This window comes from Amphiprion ocellaris, chromosome 4 (assembly GCF_022539595.1).
Source record: "Amphiprion ocellaris isolate individual 3 ecotype Okinawa chromosome 4, ASM2253959v1, whole genome shotgun sequence".
NCBI lineage: Eukaryota > Metazoa > Chordata > Actinopteri > Pomacentridae > Amphiprion > Amphiprion ocellaris.
In genome coordinates, this window is record NC_072769.1 from 4,901,117 (window position 1) to 4,916,419 (window position 15,303).

Consider the following 15,303-nt stretch of genomic DNA (forward strand, 5'->3'; position numbering starts at 1 on the left):
CTCACCACAGATCCAGGCTGATAATTCCAAAATGCCTGTAACACACACTCTTGCTGGTACTGTCTGGTCTTCAGGACGTGGTTATTGATCACCGTTTCCCAAGCTTCTTTGGTACACAACAAATTCCCCAGTGCATTGCTCTCAAGGTGGCAGGCTTTAGCTGCTGCACTCAGCTACTGCTGTTGATTGTCTTGTTAGGATTGTCTGAACACACTGTTCCTCCATACATTCACTCAGTATCTGTATCCACTCATGGAGGGCAGTGGAGTCAGCCTGTCACTGGGTGGCGCTGTGTGGCTGTGAAAAGCTGTTGTATTACATAGTGGTAAAAATATTAACAGCACAAGTAATAACAACTATGAAATCTAAGTCATAACAGCCAAACATTTAACTTTCAGAAACAACAGTGACTAAAGGACATATTAATCACCATATAACATTTCATGAGGAGGGTTTCCAACTCCACTGTTCACCGCTTTGACACGTCTGGTCACCCAAAGTCACAGCTTGATTTTACAACAGCAAGTGTAAACTACTGACAACATTTCCCACATTTACTGTGATATGTGCAAGATAAGCCTTTTCACATAATATACTGCATACAATATACACACTCCTATGCACACCAGCCTTTGTGAGTCCATGTCACCATTCTGAGATGTGAAAAGAGAAACTGGAACCTTTGGACCAATAATTAAGAATTTGTCCTCTGCTGGAGCCATTGACTCATTTGGGACTGCTGGAGAATGCTTCTAAGTCATGACCTTTAGTTGCTGTTTCTTTGTTTATTTATTCATTTTGAAGTTTAATAGTTTTTTTTAAATTATGGATATGTGACGTATGGGTGTTTATCTCTCTGTGTCCTTCTCATTGAGGCAGCTAACTTTACGCTCTATTTCCTGTTTCAAGACATCTATGTAAAAAGGTCTTAAGTCACATTGTAATATATCAAGAGAAACAGCAAGAGGACAACAGTCATCTTCAATAAATATCTTTCAATGTAATGGAACCTGAGAGATTCTGCCAAGCAACTTCATAGACTCAGAGCTCTTCCTGCTGCCAAGGTCCTGAACAACTATGGGTTCTGTAAAGTGTCTTGAGACAATTTGACTGTAATTGGCGCTATATAAATGAAGTTGAATTGAATTGAATTGAATTGAATTGAATTGAATTGAATTGAATTGAATTGAACTGATTATCTTGAGAAACTAACGCCAATATTCACATCATTGTGATAGAGACATAGATTTTTAATTGTAATTTTTTTGTTAATTCGGTTGAAAATGTTAAATTTGAATGGAAACAGCTAACATAACACCTGAAGTAATTTTTTTTTGCTTTCATTGTCTGTTTTTTTCAGTTTGACCAACTATGTGGTTGTAGGAGGTAAAAAATAAAATAGCCTGTAAATGTCAGATGGCTGCAGAGTCAAAGAGTTCTGTGAACACGTGGTAACCTTTTTCTCTGGAGCAGTAAAGACACTGAAACCTTCCCTCTTGTCTCATTTGTTTCAGTCTGTTGTTCCCCCACCCACACTGTTCCTCTCTCACATGCCTGACTTTTCATTTCTAAAACTCTCCTCACGCATCCACAGCTTCACCTTCTTCATTCTGTCCTCCTTCATTCACTTGTTTTCATGATTGGACTGGAGGATCTGCTCAGCAAGTAAGTAAATATTTATAGCTTTCTTTTAGATTTGTTTAGTGTCACAAGTTAACAGAAATATGACAGTTTTTCTGTCTTTGCTGATGACATGACTGTTTTCTGTTCATTTAAACTTCTTTCATTCGTTTCATGTTTGCTTTTTATCAGCTGCATTAATGAAACATCCGATCTGGTGAACTATTTGACCCTCCTCATTCACAAGTTAAAATGTCTCAGCTTTCCTCTGAGTAGCTTCCCCTTAAAGTTAGTGTATTTATTACTCCACCAAGGAGGCAGAGCCTCAGCAGAGTTATGTGACCATCATTGTTGGTTTGTCTGTCCGTCTATTTGTCTGTCTGTGCACAACATTACTCAAAAACGGACCAACAGATTTGGATGAAATTTTCAGAGAAAGTCAGAAATGACACAAGGATCAATTGACTAGATTTGTCAGATTAGATCTGACTAGATTGCAATTCTACTACAAATCGACCATTGCAGACTTATTGGGACTTATCGGAAATGATACAAAGAACAATTAATTAAATTGTGGGGGGGGGGGGGTTTCAAGTCTCGTCAATTCAAGCTGCCCGCTACATACTTAGGTCAGGCGATCCAGTATCCGTACATAACGTACACATGCATAACACACACCTGTGCTCGGTGCCAGCTCATTTTGTTATATTAAATAGCCACATTCTATGGTGCTGTGATTTTTGCCATGAATTTTTTCAAGATTTCATGTGTTGGAAATGATACAACTGAGCAGCCTTGACATCGTACTGTGCTCTCCGAGTGCTTTTCTTGTTTTCAATGAAATACATCACATTGAATTGAAAGATGGTGCAATAAACAGTTTCAGGTTTCAGTTCTATTCAGAGATTTCTCATGAGCCTCTAAAGGAACAACTGAGCACCTGTCTGTAACCGTCAGACTTGTGTGTGCGTGTGTGTGTGTGTGTGTGTGTGTGTGTGTGTGTGTGTGTGCGTGCGTGCGTGCGTGCGTGCGTGCGTGCGTGCGTGCGTGCGTGCGTGCGTGTGTGTGTGTGTGTGTGTGTGTGGGCGTGCTCACACAGTCAAATATTGCAGAGCAGAAATTTCCCGCCCAGCAGGAGTAATTAGCAGTAATAATACCAGTAGAATAATTAGTAAGAATTTCCCTTTTCCATGAAATGTTTCATTACAGTCCTGAAATACACCATTGTGTTCATATTCAGACTGTGGCCCCATGTTTTTATAATAAACATCACAGAACCCATTTAAACATTGTACAGACATATTGTGGATCACAGGAAATGAAATATAACTTCATATAATTAACAAGAATGAGCCTGTGATGACTTTAGGTTTGTCAGAAACTATAAAATGGTGAAAGGCAATGAGACGTGAGAGTGTGAGAGGTTTTTCACTCTGTGTTTTCCTCAGTAAGAAACTGATGTGTTGATCTAGACAGCATAGCGCTGCAGTGATACCAGCTGGAGAACCGCCTGCTGACTGCTGAACGCAGTCGAGTTGCACGTTGCTGCAAAAGCTGATTTCCTGTTGTTTTCAGTGTGACTCTGAGATGCAAGACACACAGCAGCCACCACATCCTGACCCAATGTGTGGGGCTTCGTGCAATTTTTATACGTGTTAAAAAATGTAATTTTTACATGTATATACAAATATACAAATACAGGCAAAAGTACATCCCATGAAAAGTGTTGAATGTTTCTACATATATCCTTTGATCCTCTTTCAAAGTGTCTGCAGATACATGTGATACATAAATGGCATCACAAAGGAAATGAGCTTTTCAGGCATTTGTTGAACAAACCTTTATCTATATTGTATCAATATTTGTTTTGTTGTATCAGAACCTATAACTGTCCCTTGAGCAACAACTAACTTTTTGGGGTGTTTTATTCTGAAAGGCTCTTTGCCTTTTTGTTTTCTGGTAAACTAGTTTTCCTCTAATGTGTTTGGTTTTTTTTAACAACAATCGCTTTTTCCTGGCATGTCTGCATAAGCAGGCCATTTAAAATCTACATAAACTGACATCTTGAAAGTGGTATGTAGCCTCAGTGTACCTGAGCTTCTCTGTTTTCTTTCTGCTGCTGCTCAACTTTAGTCCATATTATTATGTACTGAGTCATTCTATGAAAAATCAATCAGTGTCTCCCACCTGACCCCTCAGAATCACTGGATTTTATTTATTTATTTTTTTAAAAACAAGTTTTATACATTTATTATAGTGATGCAGATTTTTCCCGACACTATGAGTTTGGTGCAGTTTTGCAGCTGAAACTGTGAGATTTCTTATAATATTGATGCTCAAAGTTGGTTACAGACAACATTGTGCTGCACAAAGAAAAGATTGTGACACCAGGAGTGATAGAAAAGAGTTCAAATGTGCTTTTCATTCCTGGAAATTTTATGTGTCTGTGTCCTGGATTTATCAAGTTGTAAGGCTCAAAAATAATGGGGAAAGTAACATGAATTAAAATCTGCCACATTTAGACCCTCCTCTATGTGTCTAAAGGGCCTGTAACTTTAAAATTATTAGTATGAAGATAAAAAGTTGCATGGCTTCATTACAATAAGGGTATTGTACACATAAAGCAGCTGATTTTGAGGGGGTCTGGTGGGAACTTGTTTTAGATTTGGTTGTATCTATCCTACAACAAACCTACAATGTATGTTTGTTGTTGTTCTGAATGAATGTGTGAGCAGCTAAAGACAGCAACAGCTGAGCTTCATCTTCCAGCTTGTCAGATACTATTTCTGCCACAGAATGTTATTCCAGCTTCCTACCATTATTCTAAACTGGTATTTCTGTTTATTGTCTTTCTACTGACTCATACAGACACCATGAGGACCAAAGCGTTCCCAGGTCTGTCTTTATTCATGCTGGCTCTCCTGATTCCTGCATCTTCTTCGAGTAATTCAACACAAACTAGCCCCATCAATCACTCCTCTGCTCTCCCAAACGACACAACAACATCTGCTGAAGATCCTTCATTTACTACCACACAAGCACAGGAAGAGGACAGCACAGCCTCAACTTGGCCATCAGTCTCATTGTCACCTATCCCTAAAATGATTGAACTTTATCCATCTACCTCAGCAACAAGCCAAAACACAACTGCTCCCCCCAGTGAACACAGTAAAGGCTGGTTAGTTTTGATTCTGCTGGTCATTCTGGTGTTGGCCGTGGTTGTGGGATGCTTCCACGAGATAAAGAACCAGCAGCCAGGTCAGGAAAGCGCTGTCACCAGGTTTCTACTGGGTGTGAGAGACAGACTGAGGACCAGGATCGGTACCCTGGAGGACCGGATGGGTGTTCATCTGTGGCCTGGAGGGAAGACAGGTGAGGAGGAAGATGTGGAAGAAGCAGACGGAGGACGGACAGAGGAGGCAGGACAGCAGACAGATGGAAACAGAGAAGGACGGAGTAGTGAAACGAGCAATGAAAACAAGGAAAAAGACAAGGAGGAAGACAGCGAAACTTCAGATGAATGCTCCAGTGTGGAAGGGGAGGATCTGAGGGAGAGTGTGCTGAACAGACAGGAGGAAGAGGAGAAGAACCAGAGCAAGGCTGAGGATGAAGAGGACACCAGCAGTGGAAGTGATGAAGGTCAGAGTGCTGCAGAGGGAGACAACGGTGGAGATAAAAAGGCCGACTCAGAAGAGATAGCGCTGATGAGCTGTCCACAGGAAGACGATGAAAACATTGATTTATGTGATGTTACTGTGCTGTAGTGAAACAAAGCATGATTGGATGAAGCAGGAAGAGATGCCTGGGAAAGGATCACATTCAGAGGAAACATGGTCATGATGGTTTTAAGAATGTAGTTTTACGGAAGCTTAGAGGTTTTCTGTTTGTCAGGTTTTTGTTGGTTAAACAAACTAAAGGTGTAATGTAATGTCATGCACAGGGAATATAGTCAGAATGTATGTGGTGACCTTCAAATAAACTGTTGAAATGTTTATTTTCAATGCAGTGACTGTTTTCAGGGGGCAGGACAGCAGAAAGATGAACAGAGAGAAGGAGATAAATTGATCAGGGAATTTGAGAGTGTGACTGGTTGGACTGTAGTAAATGTCTGGTCATTAAAGATTCCAATGTTTCTGCTGAACATGATGCTTAACGGTTGGTTTTCTTCCGTGTAACATTTGTAACGCAAAGAACTGGACACCAAGGTCAAAAACACCACAGGCAGGGTATTTTTATGATCTGTTTGACAACCTGTATTCAGTAAAGATTGACTTGGATCCTTCTGGTGAGGGCGGTGGGACAAGAAAGTAATGTAAAATTAGGATTATAAAAGACATTTTATAATTGTAAAAGGGATCACAATGGATAATCAGTCCATTAATATAGTGAATAAGTCATCTTTTGTTTTGTCTCAGGTTTCTTAGTATTATTGAATTATGATGACAAGTTTTCAGGGTATTTGAAGTCCTTAGTAACTGAATGGTTAGTAGTCAGCTTAAGCACAGAGAGAGCATGGTTTCATATATTGCTACATCTCCATCTTTACCACGTCTATCAGCTCTTACAACATTAAAACCACTTGTCATTTTTTCTGCAAAATCTTCCAATGTCTGATAAGTTAAAATCTGAATTCTTCTGTTCTTAGTTACATATTGGAAATCATATTAGAATTACTATTTTTTCTGCTCTCACACTGTATTTTTTCCACTATGAAAAGATAAACATGTAAAGAGTTTTGACCTAAAACTCAAACTGACAGGCAAAGAAGGGACTTGTGTAGGACTTTCTGAGGAAAACGTTCATCCTGCCCACCGACGATGACATTTCGAATCAGAAAGGTTTTATTACCAAGTAGGCTTTTACATTCAATGAATTTGACTTGGTGTCTTAGTGCATACCAGGAAACAGTGACATTTAGATTTTAAAAAAAAAAAAAAAAAGTGTTGCCAGAGGTCACTGGATGGTCAGTCTCTTGGTCTCTTGTTTGTAGCAAATTCATGCCCACCACAGATGAGTCTAACAAGGGCGTTGTCATCAAAAAGCAGAACAAAGAGATACACATCTCCTTGAACTCATGTTTGGCCAGAAGAAAGAGACTGAAGTGGTAGATGTGAGTGTGTTTGTGTAGTGATGTGTGTGATTTTCAGAAGATTATGGTGCTTCATTGGTGAAAGGTGATGTTAGTTTGCATCCAAAACTCTCTATGTGCAGTCTTAGTAAAATCAACTTTACCATTTACTGAATGAGTTCTACAACACATCACAACATAAAGCTCTATAACAGTAAAACGATATCTTCACATTAGCATAGCTTAGCTGTGTTAACTGTTTTGCTGTGTATATGGACGCCCAAATACCACAGTCCATGAAAGAAAAAGCATTCCTCTGTGTGCGTCTTTAGCTAGTGGTTCCATCGATCAGATTACTGGTGGGCAGGTTTAGAAGAGTTTCTGTGATAAATGGCAGTTATTGTTGTGGAGGTTTTTGATGCAGGTTGGAAGAAATGACTCCTTCTCTTGTTCTTTGCAGAGTTACCAGCTCACTGCTAACGTACTCTGTTGCTCCTGCAGTTAGCGGACAGCTTTTTTGTCATGGCTGTCGAGCAAACTGAACTCAGGCAAACACACTTTGCAGTTTGTACCTGCTAAGAGGGATCTCCAGGCATCACTGCTGGAGGAAAGAGCTTGGTGGGTCTCTGCCAGCTGGAGATGGTGAGCAAAAGAAGAGAAATGGTGACAGAAAATAGTTGTGTGCCATTTAGTTTCCATTCTGCCTGCAGGTAGTCCAGGTGTCAGGCTATCTAAGTTAGACTGCAGGAGAAATGTGACCATTTACCTTTCAAAGTAAAAACTTTTTAAATCTGCCACAGATTGGAAACCAGAGACACAAGCGCAGGCTCCCAACCAGATAAATGGAAAAACTACTTTTTTTCCCACCAACAGTTAAGCACTGACAAAACAAGTGACAAGAAATGCTAAAAAGCCTGACTCTTTCCCAGACTTTCCCCCTCTCTCACTCACCTTTATGCACAGGGCTGAGTGTTCATGCACCTTCTCATGCACCTTCTCATGCACCAGCCAGGCCTGGGTGGGAGGAGAGAAGGTGCATGTGGCTGAGCCTTGTTCTAAAGAAGCTGCACCTTTGCCATGTGCCAACCCTTAAGAGAACTTAATACCTTTTCAGACAGGGCTGAATGGAGACTTAAAAGGGTTTGTTGCTCTGTTGTTTTTTTTGAAAAAGGTAACATTTTGAAAAAAAACAACATAAGTAAATGGATGACAAGAGGGACAAAAGGTTTAACACAGAATGAATACACAGGGTATGACAACTGGAGAAGGATGAACGAGGAAGGGGATAAGGGACTAACTGGTGGGAGACTTGTACTGAAGGGAACAAATGCTGATGTGGACCAATAGCGACCTCTGTGGGAAGTTGGGGGGGTAAAATAAACAATGGGATTAAAACTAGACAGGACCTGCTTTATCGAGAAGTGACACAGAGGCCTCTGAGAGACAAGCTACACAGGATACTAGACACAACTACTGATTACTGATCATATTTCTCCTATACTGGTTTCTCTTCATTGGCTTCCTGTTAAATCTAGAATAGAATTCAAAATCCTTCTTCTGACATATAAAGCTCTTAACAACCAATCTCCATCATATCTTAAAGACCTGATAGTACCATATTATCCTAGCAGAACTCTTCGCTCTCAGACTGCAGGCTTACTTGTTGTTCATAGAATCTCTAAAAGTAGAATGGGAGGCAGAGCCTTCAGTTATCAGCTCCTCTCCTGTGGAACCAGCTCCCAGTTTGGGTTCGGGAGGCGGACACCCTCTCTATTTTTAAGACCAGGCTTAAAACCTTCCTTTTTGACAAAGCTTATAGTTAGGGCTGACTGGGGGACCCTGACGGGGTGAGCTGGTGTTTTCATTTGCACAACTGACTTCCCCTCTTGACGTCCCTTTAGTTTGCCCCTAGTTATGCTGCTATAGGCCTAGACTGCTGGGGAACCTCTCTTGATGCACTAAGCCCTTCTCTAACTACCTATGTATTTACTATATATACCATTATTGCATTACATTCACTCTGTTTCTTTCTGTGTCCTTTCTCCAAGTGTCCCTGGTCCCAGAGCTGGATGCTTCAGATCTGTGGTTGTTCTCTCACCAACTGGCCTAATCTCCATCTGTGGGATGCTGCTGCTGACCTTCCTCCAACCCACTGCTTCCAGCTGCCCATTTCCACCGATCTACTCTGCATTGCCCTTATTATACTTGATTTGCTCATCTACATATTTTTGAATTTACCACCAGCTATATATGTAGTATATTGAATGCCAGAGTCGTACATCATAGCAGTAAACTATAATCAGTTTCCATGTCAGTTATACTTTGCATGTATCATCTGTCTTATCATGCATGTATTAAACTGTGTGTTTTATGGTCCTTGAGACCAGAGACATGAAGAAAAAACATTTTTGTTGATTGATGTGGAGGCAAATACAAGCTTTGCAGCTGATTAACTCACAGTACAAATGAATCATTATCATCTCTATCACAGTGTCTTACTGTATTTTATCACTTGTTTATATCACTTACAGGGACAATGAACCTATTGGTCATATACAAATTCCTTATGAATCAAAATTAGACAGGATTACGAGTAGTTTTGGTCTTAATTGTGTGTTTGGACTGCAGAGGATCAGTACTGATCTACAGACATGCAGTACCTCTCCTGGCCAGAGTGAGGAGCAGTTGGGAAGCAGAAGTCTTCAGCATCTGGAACAACACTGACCTCAGCAAATGACCTGACCTGTCCAAGTCATCCCCCTGCTTTTCATCTTCACTTGGCTTGAGTGAGAATAACAAATGTATGGTGAAACTGCTCTAAAAAGATAGTTCTGTTTATAAATTCACCGTATAATAGTTTATGTATGTAAATGTTTTCACATGTTTTTGCCCAAGGGTCTAATCTTCAGTACCTGAGTTACAATTAAAACACTGAAACATAATGACGGCTCCTCGTAAAATGTCCTCACTGCACTGATGGAGTTGAGGATTAATCCAGAGAAGCTTTAAAACACATAATTTCACCACATAAACCTGGAATCTGAGTGGAACAGCTGATCTGTTAGATGTGTAGCAGAACACAGAACATTATTTCCTGTCAGATCTGGTGTTCATCAACTGTTGCTTTAAATACGTTAAATACGCTTTTTATTCAGTCACAGGACAGAATAAGACACAAGCTGGACAGCAAAGAGGATTTGAGCAGCTCAGTTGATGTTTTTGAAGAATCCACAATTACATTCAATGAAATCTGAACAACATCATTGTTTCAGGTCTGCCTCAGTCACATTAATAGCTGTATTTTACCAGACATGTCAGTATGGATCCGGAGGACATGGGGATCTTAAACTTGACTTCCAGGCCACCTATGATCCTCCTCCATGTTCACCAAGTGCACAGTGACGACAGAGAGGATGAACAGTTTCTCCTCTCGGCTCAATGATCAGAGTATCTCTTGGTCTTCTGGCCTCCTGAGAGTGAACACAGAACACTCAGTGAACATACATTTAAACCTCTCTGTGTCCGTCTGGACCTCAGATCAGAATGCGATGGTGTCTTGTTTCATGTCTAAAACCCCTTTCACACATGCACTCTGTTACATTAACGCCTGTGTTGTCCTGCGGGTCAAACTGACCCATTTTAAAATTAAAAAATGTGAAATATATATATATATATATATATATATATATATATATATATATATATATATATATATATATATATATATATATATATATATATATATATATATATTCACAGTGAAAATTTACACATTTTTGGGAGATTTTTGAACAGTTTTTTGGTGGGAAAAAAAGTTTAAAAATGTTTTTTAAAAACATTCAGAAAAAAAATCAACCATTAAGGCCTGTTATATACACTGGCCAAATTTGAGATCACCCCCTATGAGGCATTTGCTCTTGAAAATGATCCAAAAATGGCCAAAAATCTCACAGTTAATTCAAGAGTATGGCTGCCATTGGCTTTTTTGTGCCCCCTGACAGGTTACATTTGGATACAGAAATTTCATAGATGTAGGTAAAACGTCCTTCCCGTAGTAGATGTTACAATTTTGCAAGGGCCGCTATGGCATCATTTTGCTACACACATGCACAAGTCCCATAAAATACATATTTATTTACCAGGTGTGCAAATTTTCATGAGCATGCTGAAGTCTTCAAAAATGCAGTTCTTTTGGGAGAAACATAATTTCTTGCATTCCAATAGGGTCCTACGCAGTACCATAACTGTTTGACAAAAAAATTATTAAACACATATTTGTCAAGACTCATCATTTATCGTTTAAGTTAAACAGCGAGGAGACATCAAACTGCAATTAATGTCAGGAAATAGCTATAACACATCACTAAATAATAAGAATAATTCATTATAAACTGTCATGAACCTCCTGCAGAACGTGTTCCGACATCCACAGGAGCTCAACTCCAAAATGCTGACACAGATGAAGTCGTTTAATCAGCCTTTAAACTGAGCTAAATTAAAGCTGTCTCGAGTAAAGAGCGACCTGAACGTGTTAAACGGATTCCAAATAAATCACAATGTTGTACAATGATGAAAATAATCAGTTGTGCAGTCTTACAGCACTTGACAGTTTGATTAAACTTCACATCAGAGAGCTCATAAGAACTAAAATCCCTCAGTGCAGATTTGAACTTTTGAAAGCTGAGAGGCTGTTTGGAGGTTTATTCTTCCATTTCTGCTGCAGACGAGCAGAAATAACGAGGCTGAACCGACAACACGGTGTCCTGCCTGGATTTGTCCTCAGCGTCTTTGAATCTCTCCATCCGTTTCCGTTATCCTGCCGCTGAGAGTCACATGACGCCTTGTGCTGCATTCACTGTCTCCGAGAAGTGTCCGAAAAACAAATTTTGAACCTGTCTTCTAACTCAGTTACTCCAAACCCCCGAAACTGGTAATACTACCACTGCTACTAAAACAATAATAGTAATAATTACCTTATTTACACTACAGCACTTTTTAAATGAAGGGTTTACAAAGTATTTTGACAGAGAATGCAACAGCTCGACACTCAGAAAGCAACTTAGCAGCAATTAAAATAAAATTACAACTAATTATGAAATTAAATATGTTGATACCAATAAAAACAGTAAAATAATTGAAAGAATAAAACTCCAATATTCAATTAAAGTCACTGTCAATCACACTAATTGAGCTAAAGGGGTTTCCAACAGAGAAATAAGGCAGACGTTACAAATATACATCACGTTTGGATGTTGAGTTTTTAAACTCTACAGTATTTATTATGTGAATTTTCCTGAGTAATATACTCAACTGCATCCACTTACTAATGTTAAGTATTGCAGTTAAAACCCATTAAAAAAAACAACAAAAAAACCCCATAATGTCATAAAAATACTAATTTGACCGACCAAATTAATTGGTAAGGTAAAGATTGTATTTTTTAAAAATGTTTTAAATAGATCTGACTAGTTCAAATACTAGGTTAGGCCCTATAATATTATATTATTATAGGCCCTAACCAGACTAATTACCAGACTAACTTTAATTAAGGTTAGAATCCTACAAAGTATGTATCTGTAGCAAATTGGCTACAGTGGGAAGGAAGGACGTCCAGCAGAACCAGGCTCAGGGGGGAGGACATCTGCCTGGACTGGTCAGGGTGAGGGGAAACCAGACCAGTGCAGCTTGTTGTGGAAATTTCAGGTATCGTTAAGCTCAGAAAACACAAAACACTCTAGTGGATAGTTGGCAGTTAATATACAATATGGAGAATACAGAGTTTGTTGAGATTCTCAAAGGAGAAGTACAACCGCAAACGCTTTTATAGTGAATCAAACAGTCAGATCCAGCTTTTCAGTGGTTAGTGTACGTTACTTCATTATTAGATCCATACCACAGAAGAACAAAAGACCTTCGTCCCAAACATTTATTTTGGGGAGTGTAAAATGATCTTCTATTGTTGGCCTCCGACCTTTTGACCCTTCTTCAACATCTGTGCCACCAGAAGTCTCTCCTACTAACAAAAATTGTTCCACAGCAAGGACACATGTGCATAAAAAGGACACATAGATAATAAACGATAATCTAAAAGATCATTGTTGATTTCACCTTTACAAGTTCCACAACCTGAAACACCTGCAGAGAAATACATAGCCAAAAATGCATGAGAGAAAACAACACCACATTAAAAAGAAATTCAAATAAAGTAAAAATGGACTTAAATGGAGTCTGAAAGTTCATTTTCTCCCATCTGTGCTTCATGAATTCGTTTATATCTCTGTTCACGTGCCTGAGTTGTTTGTTCTTAAGGTTCACACGCTTGATACCACGTCACTGCATCTTTTCCAACCACATTTCCGCGGTTGCCTGAACGCAGCACCAGTCCTGGTTTATTAAGTAGGACAAACAGCAGCTCGGTGGGTTCAGAGAGACTGAAGCAGCGATGGAGGTCGGACTGATCGTCGGTGTGTGCAGCCGAGAGGAAAACATCTGATGTGTGTCTCTGGAGATGGAAGCTCTGTGCTGACGTTTACAACTAGGAGCAGGAATAAAAACTGGTCTGGACTTTTTTTTTCTTTTTCTTGTTTTTTTTTTGTTGTTTTGTTTTTTTTTTTTTTTGCTGCTTCGACCAACAAAACTTTTGACAAAGTTTGTGAACTCTTCGAAGCGCTGAAAAGGAGAAAAAAAAAGTTTTGGGAAGAGTCGTGTCGGAGAGATGTCGGAGCCAGAGAAGAGCGAAAACATTCCTGATGAGTCTGCAGGAAAAGGAAAAGAAATTCCAAACGGAGGGAATCCTGCGAAGAGCAAAGAGGTGAGAGAGGTTTAGGGTGATGCCTCGATGTGCTCAGGGTTCAGCTTTAATTCAGCAGATTGGTGTTTATTCCAACATGACATCTGCAGCCTCATAAAGCTGTTGAACAGAGAATGAAGAACTCCTCATGAAGCTTCTCACTCTGCTGCTCCAGTGTCTGAGTTTGGGCACTGAGCAGGAACAGCTGGCTTCTTTTAGTTGTGTATTTTTTCAACATTTTATCATAGACTAAATGATTCACCGTAACACAAGTGAATGATTAACGTACTTTATATCCCTTTGAAATAGCTGTCAGGGTCAGTGAAGTGCACCTTCACCGTGTACTGTTCCTAAAGATTGTTTTCGATGTCCACTAATCTGTCCATTTTGATTCATTTATTAACCGTTTTTAAATCAGGAGAAATCCCACTGACATTAAGAACATCTTTTTCAAGTCACTCCTGGCCAAGATAGGCAGCAGCAAATACAAAACTCAGTTACAAAATGACACAGTTAAAACACTTGCAAAAAAAAAAAAAAAAGAAATGATGAAATTTTCAAGCAAATTATGAAAAAAAGTGCATGTCTTTCTGCGACACATTCCTGTATAAGGTGCAGAGGAACAAAAAACAAGTCTTTATACCCAGTTCAGTACGAGCACATGGAACAGAAAGCAACAAATGATCTTGTGAGTGGAGAACGGATGAATTTTTCTTTATTTCTGCCATTTTCTACACTGTTGTCAGACAAACTGGGTGCTCTGCCCCACACATCTTTAGATATAAACCTGGTATTTTCACTTCGTGTCAGAGTAAAGTGTATATAAAATGTGGGACATTACAGTTGTAAATAAATACAGGCCAGCTTCACCTTCTACAGTAAGGACAATTTCTTCATTATACAACCAGGCTCTAAAAATAATGGATAAAAAACCTACCCGGTGGCATCATTGCAATATACAAAAAGAATACAATCTTATGAGCTTTGACAGTTTTGTACACTTGTGTTCTCTTAAATTAGTATTCAAATGTATCAATAACCTTGCACCTGAACCTCTTCATCAATATATTCAAAGACAGAACGAAATAAGAAAGAAACAGAAAGAAATAGAGTAACGAGAAGCACGGTGGAAGGAAACTGCAGGATTCAATGCCGCTGAACCACTTTTGGACAGTCTGCTTTTTCAGTCAAAGGTTGCAGACTTTGGAACATATTACCAACTGAAATAAAATCAATAACTAATATTAAAACCTTCACAAAAAAAGTTAAGGCGTGGCTTAAAGCAAACCAGAGCTGTACTCATTTTTAAAGTGTTGTAGTTTAAATAGTTAATTTGGATTGATTTGTAACATTTTTCTTTTCCTTCTTGTTTTTGTTTTACAGATTTGTGAGGATTTTTAACTTAATTTTGTAAGTTATGGTTGTATTTGTTTAGGTTTTTTGTATATTGTACTTTTAAAGGATTGTGATCTTATATGTTTTGGTTGTTTTAAAAGCCCAACTACAGACAGGAGTTGAGAATTAGCTGTAGCTAAAACTCTACATACAACACACTGGATTCATGAACTGTATTGAAGCTATGTTAATTGCATTGTCCCTAATAAATAAACAATTAAATAAATAAATATCATGTTAAACGTCTCCCCTCAACGGTTCCCTTTATACAAAGTTGTGTTTCTAGTTTTGTGGATTTTGATCTCATATTTCACTCGTTTTCTGCTTCCTCCTTTCGTATAAGTGAAAACATCCCTTTTCTTATCATCAGATTCATTTGTATCAGAGAGTAGCTGCTTAAAAACATTTCTCTGGTGCTGTTTTTGCACTG

At 39.0% G+C, this 15,303-nt stretch overlaps 2 protein-coding genes across 3 annotated transcripts in view; both read left to right on the plus strand.

The window, feature by feature from the left end:
• The first annotated feature begins 1,393 nt into the window (after positions 1-1,393).
• LOC111576200 (uncharacterized) lies at positions 1,394-5,761 on the plus strand. The gene is made up of 2 exons (XM_023281772.3): positions 1,394-1,665; positions 4,489-5,761. The coding sequence occupies exon 2, from the start codon at positions 4,494-4,496 to the stop codon at positions 5,382-5,384; it is 891 nt and encodes a 296-aa protein (XP_023137540.2). The 5' UTR covers positions 1,394-1,665; positions 4,489-4,493; the 3' UTR covers positions 5,385-5,761.
• Positions 5,762-13,097: 7,336 nt separating this feature from the next.
• The window catches only part of tpcn3 (two pore segment channel 3), a 29,802-nt gene continuing 27,596 nt past the window's right edge, over positions 13,098-15,303 (plus strand). The window contains exon 1 of one of the 2 annotated variants that reach the window (XM_055010341.1): positions 13,098-13,499. In XM_055010341.1, coding sequence (XP_054866316.1) covers positions 13,404-13,499 — 96 coding nt within the window. In that variant the 5' untranslated portion in view covers positions 13,098-13,403. The remainder of the gene's footprint in view (positions 13,500-15,303) is intronic. The other variant, XM_055010342.1, reaches the window with a different exon arrangement.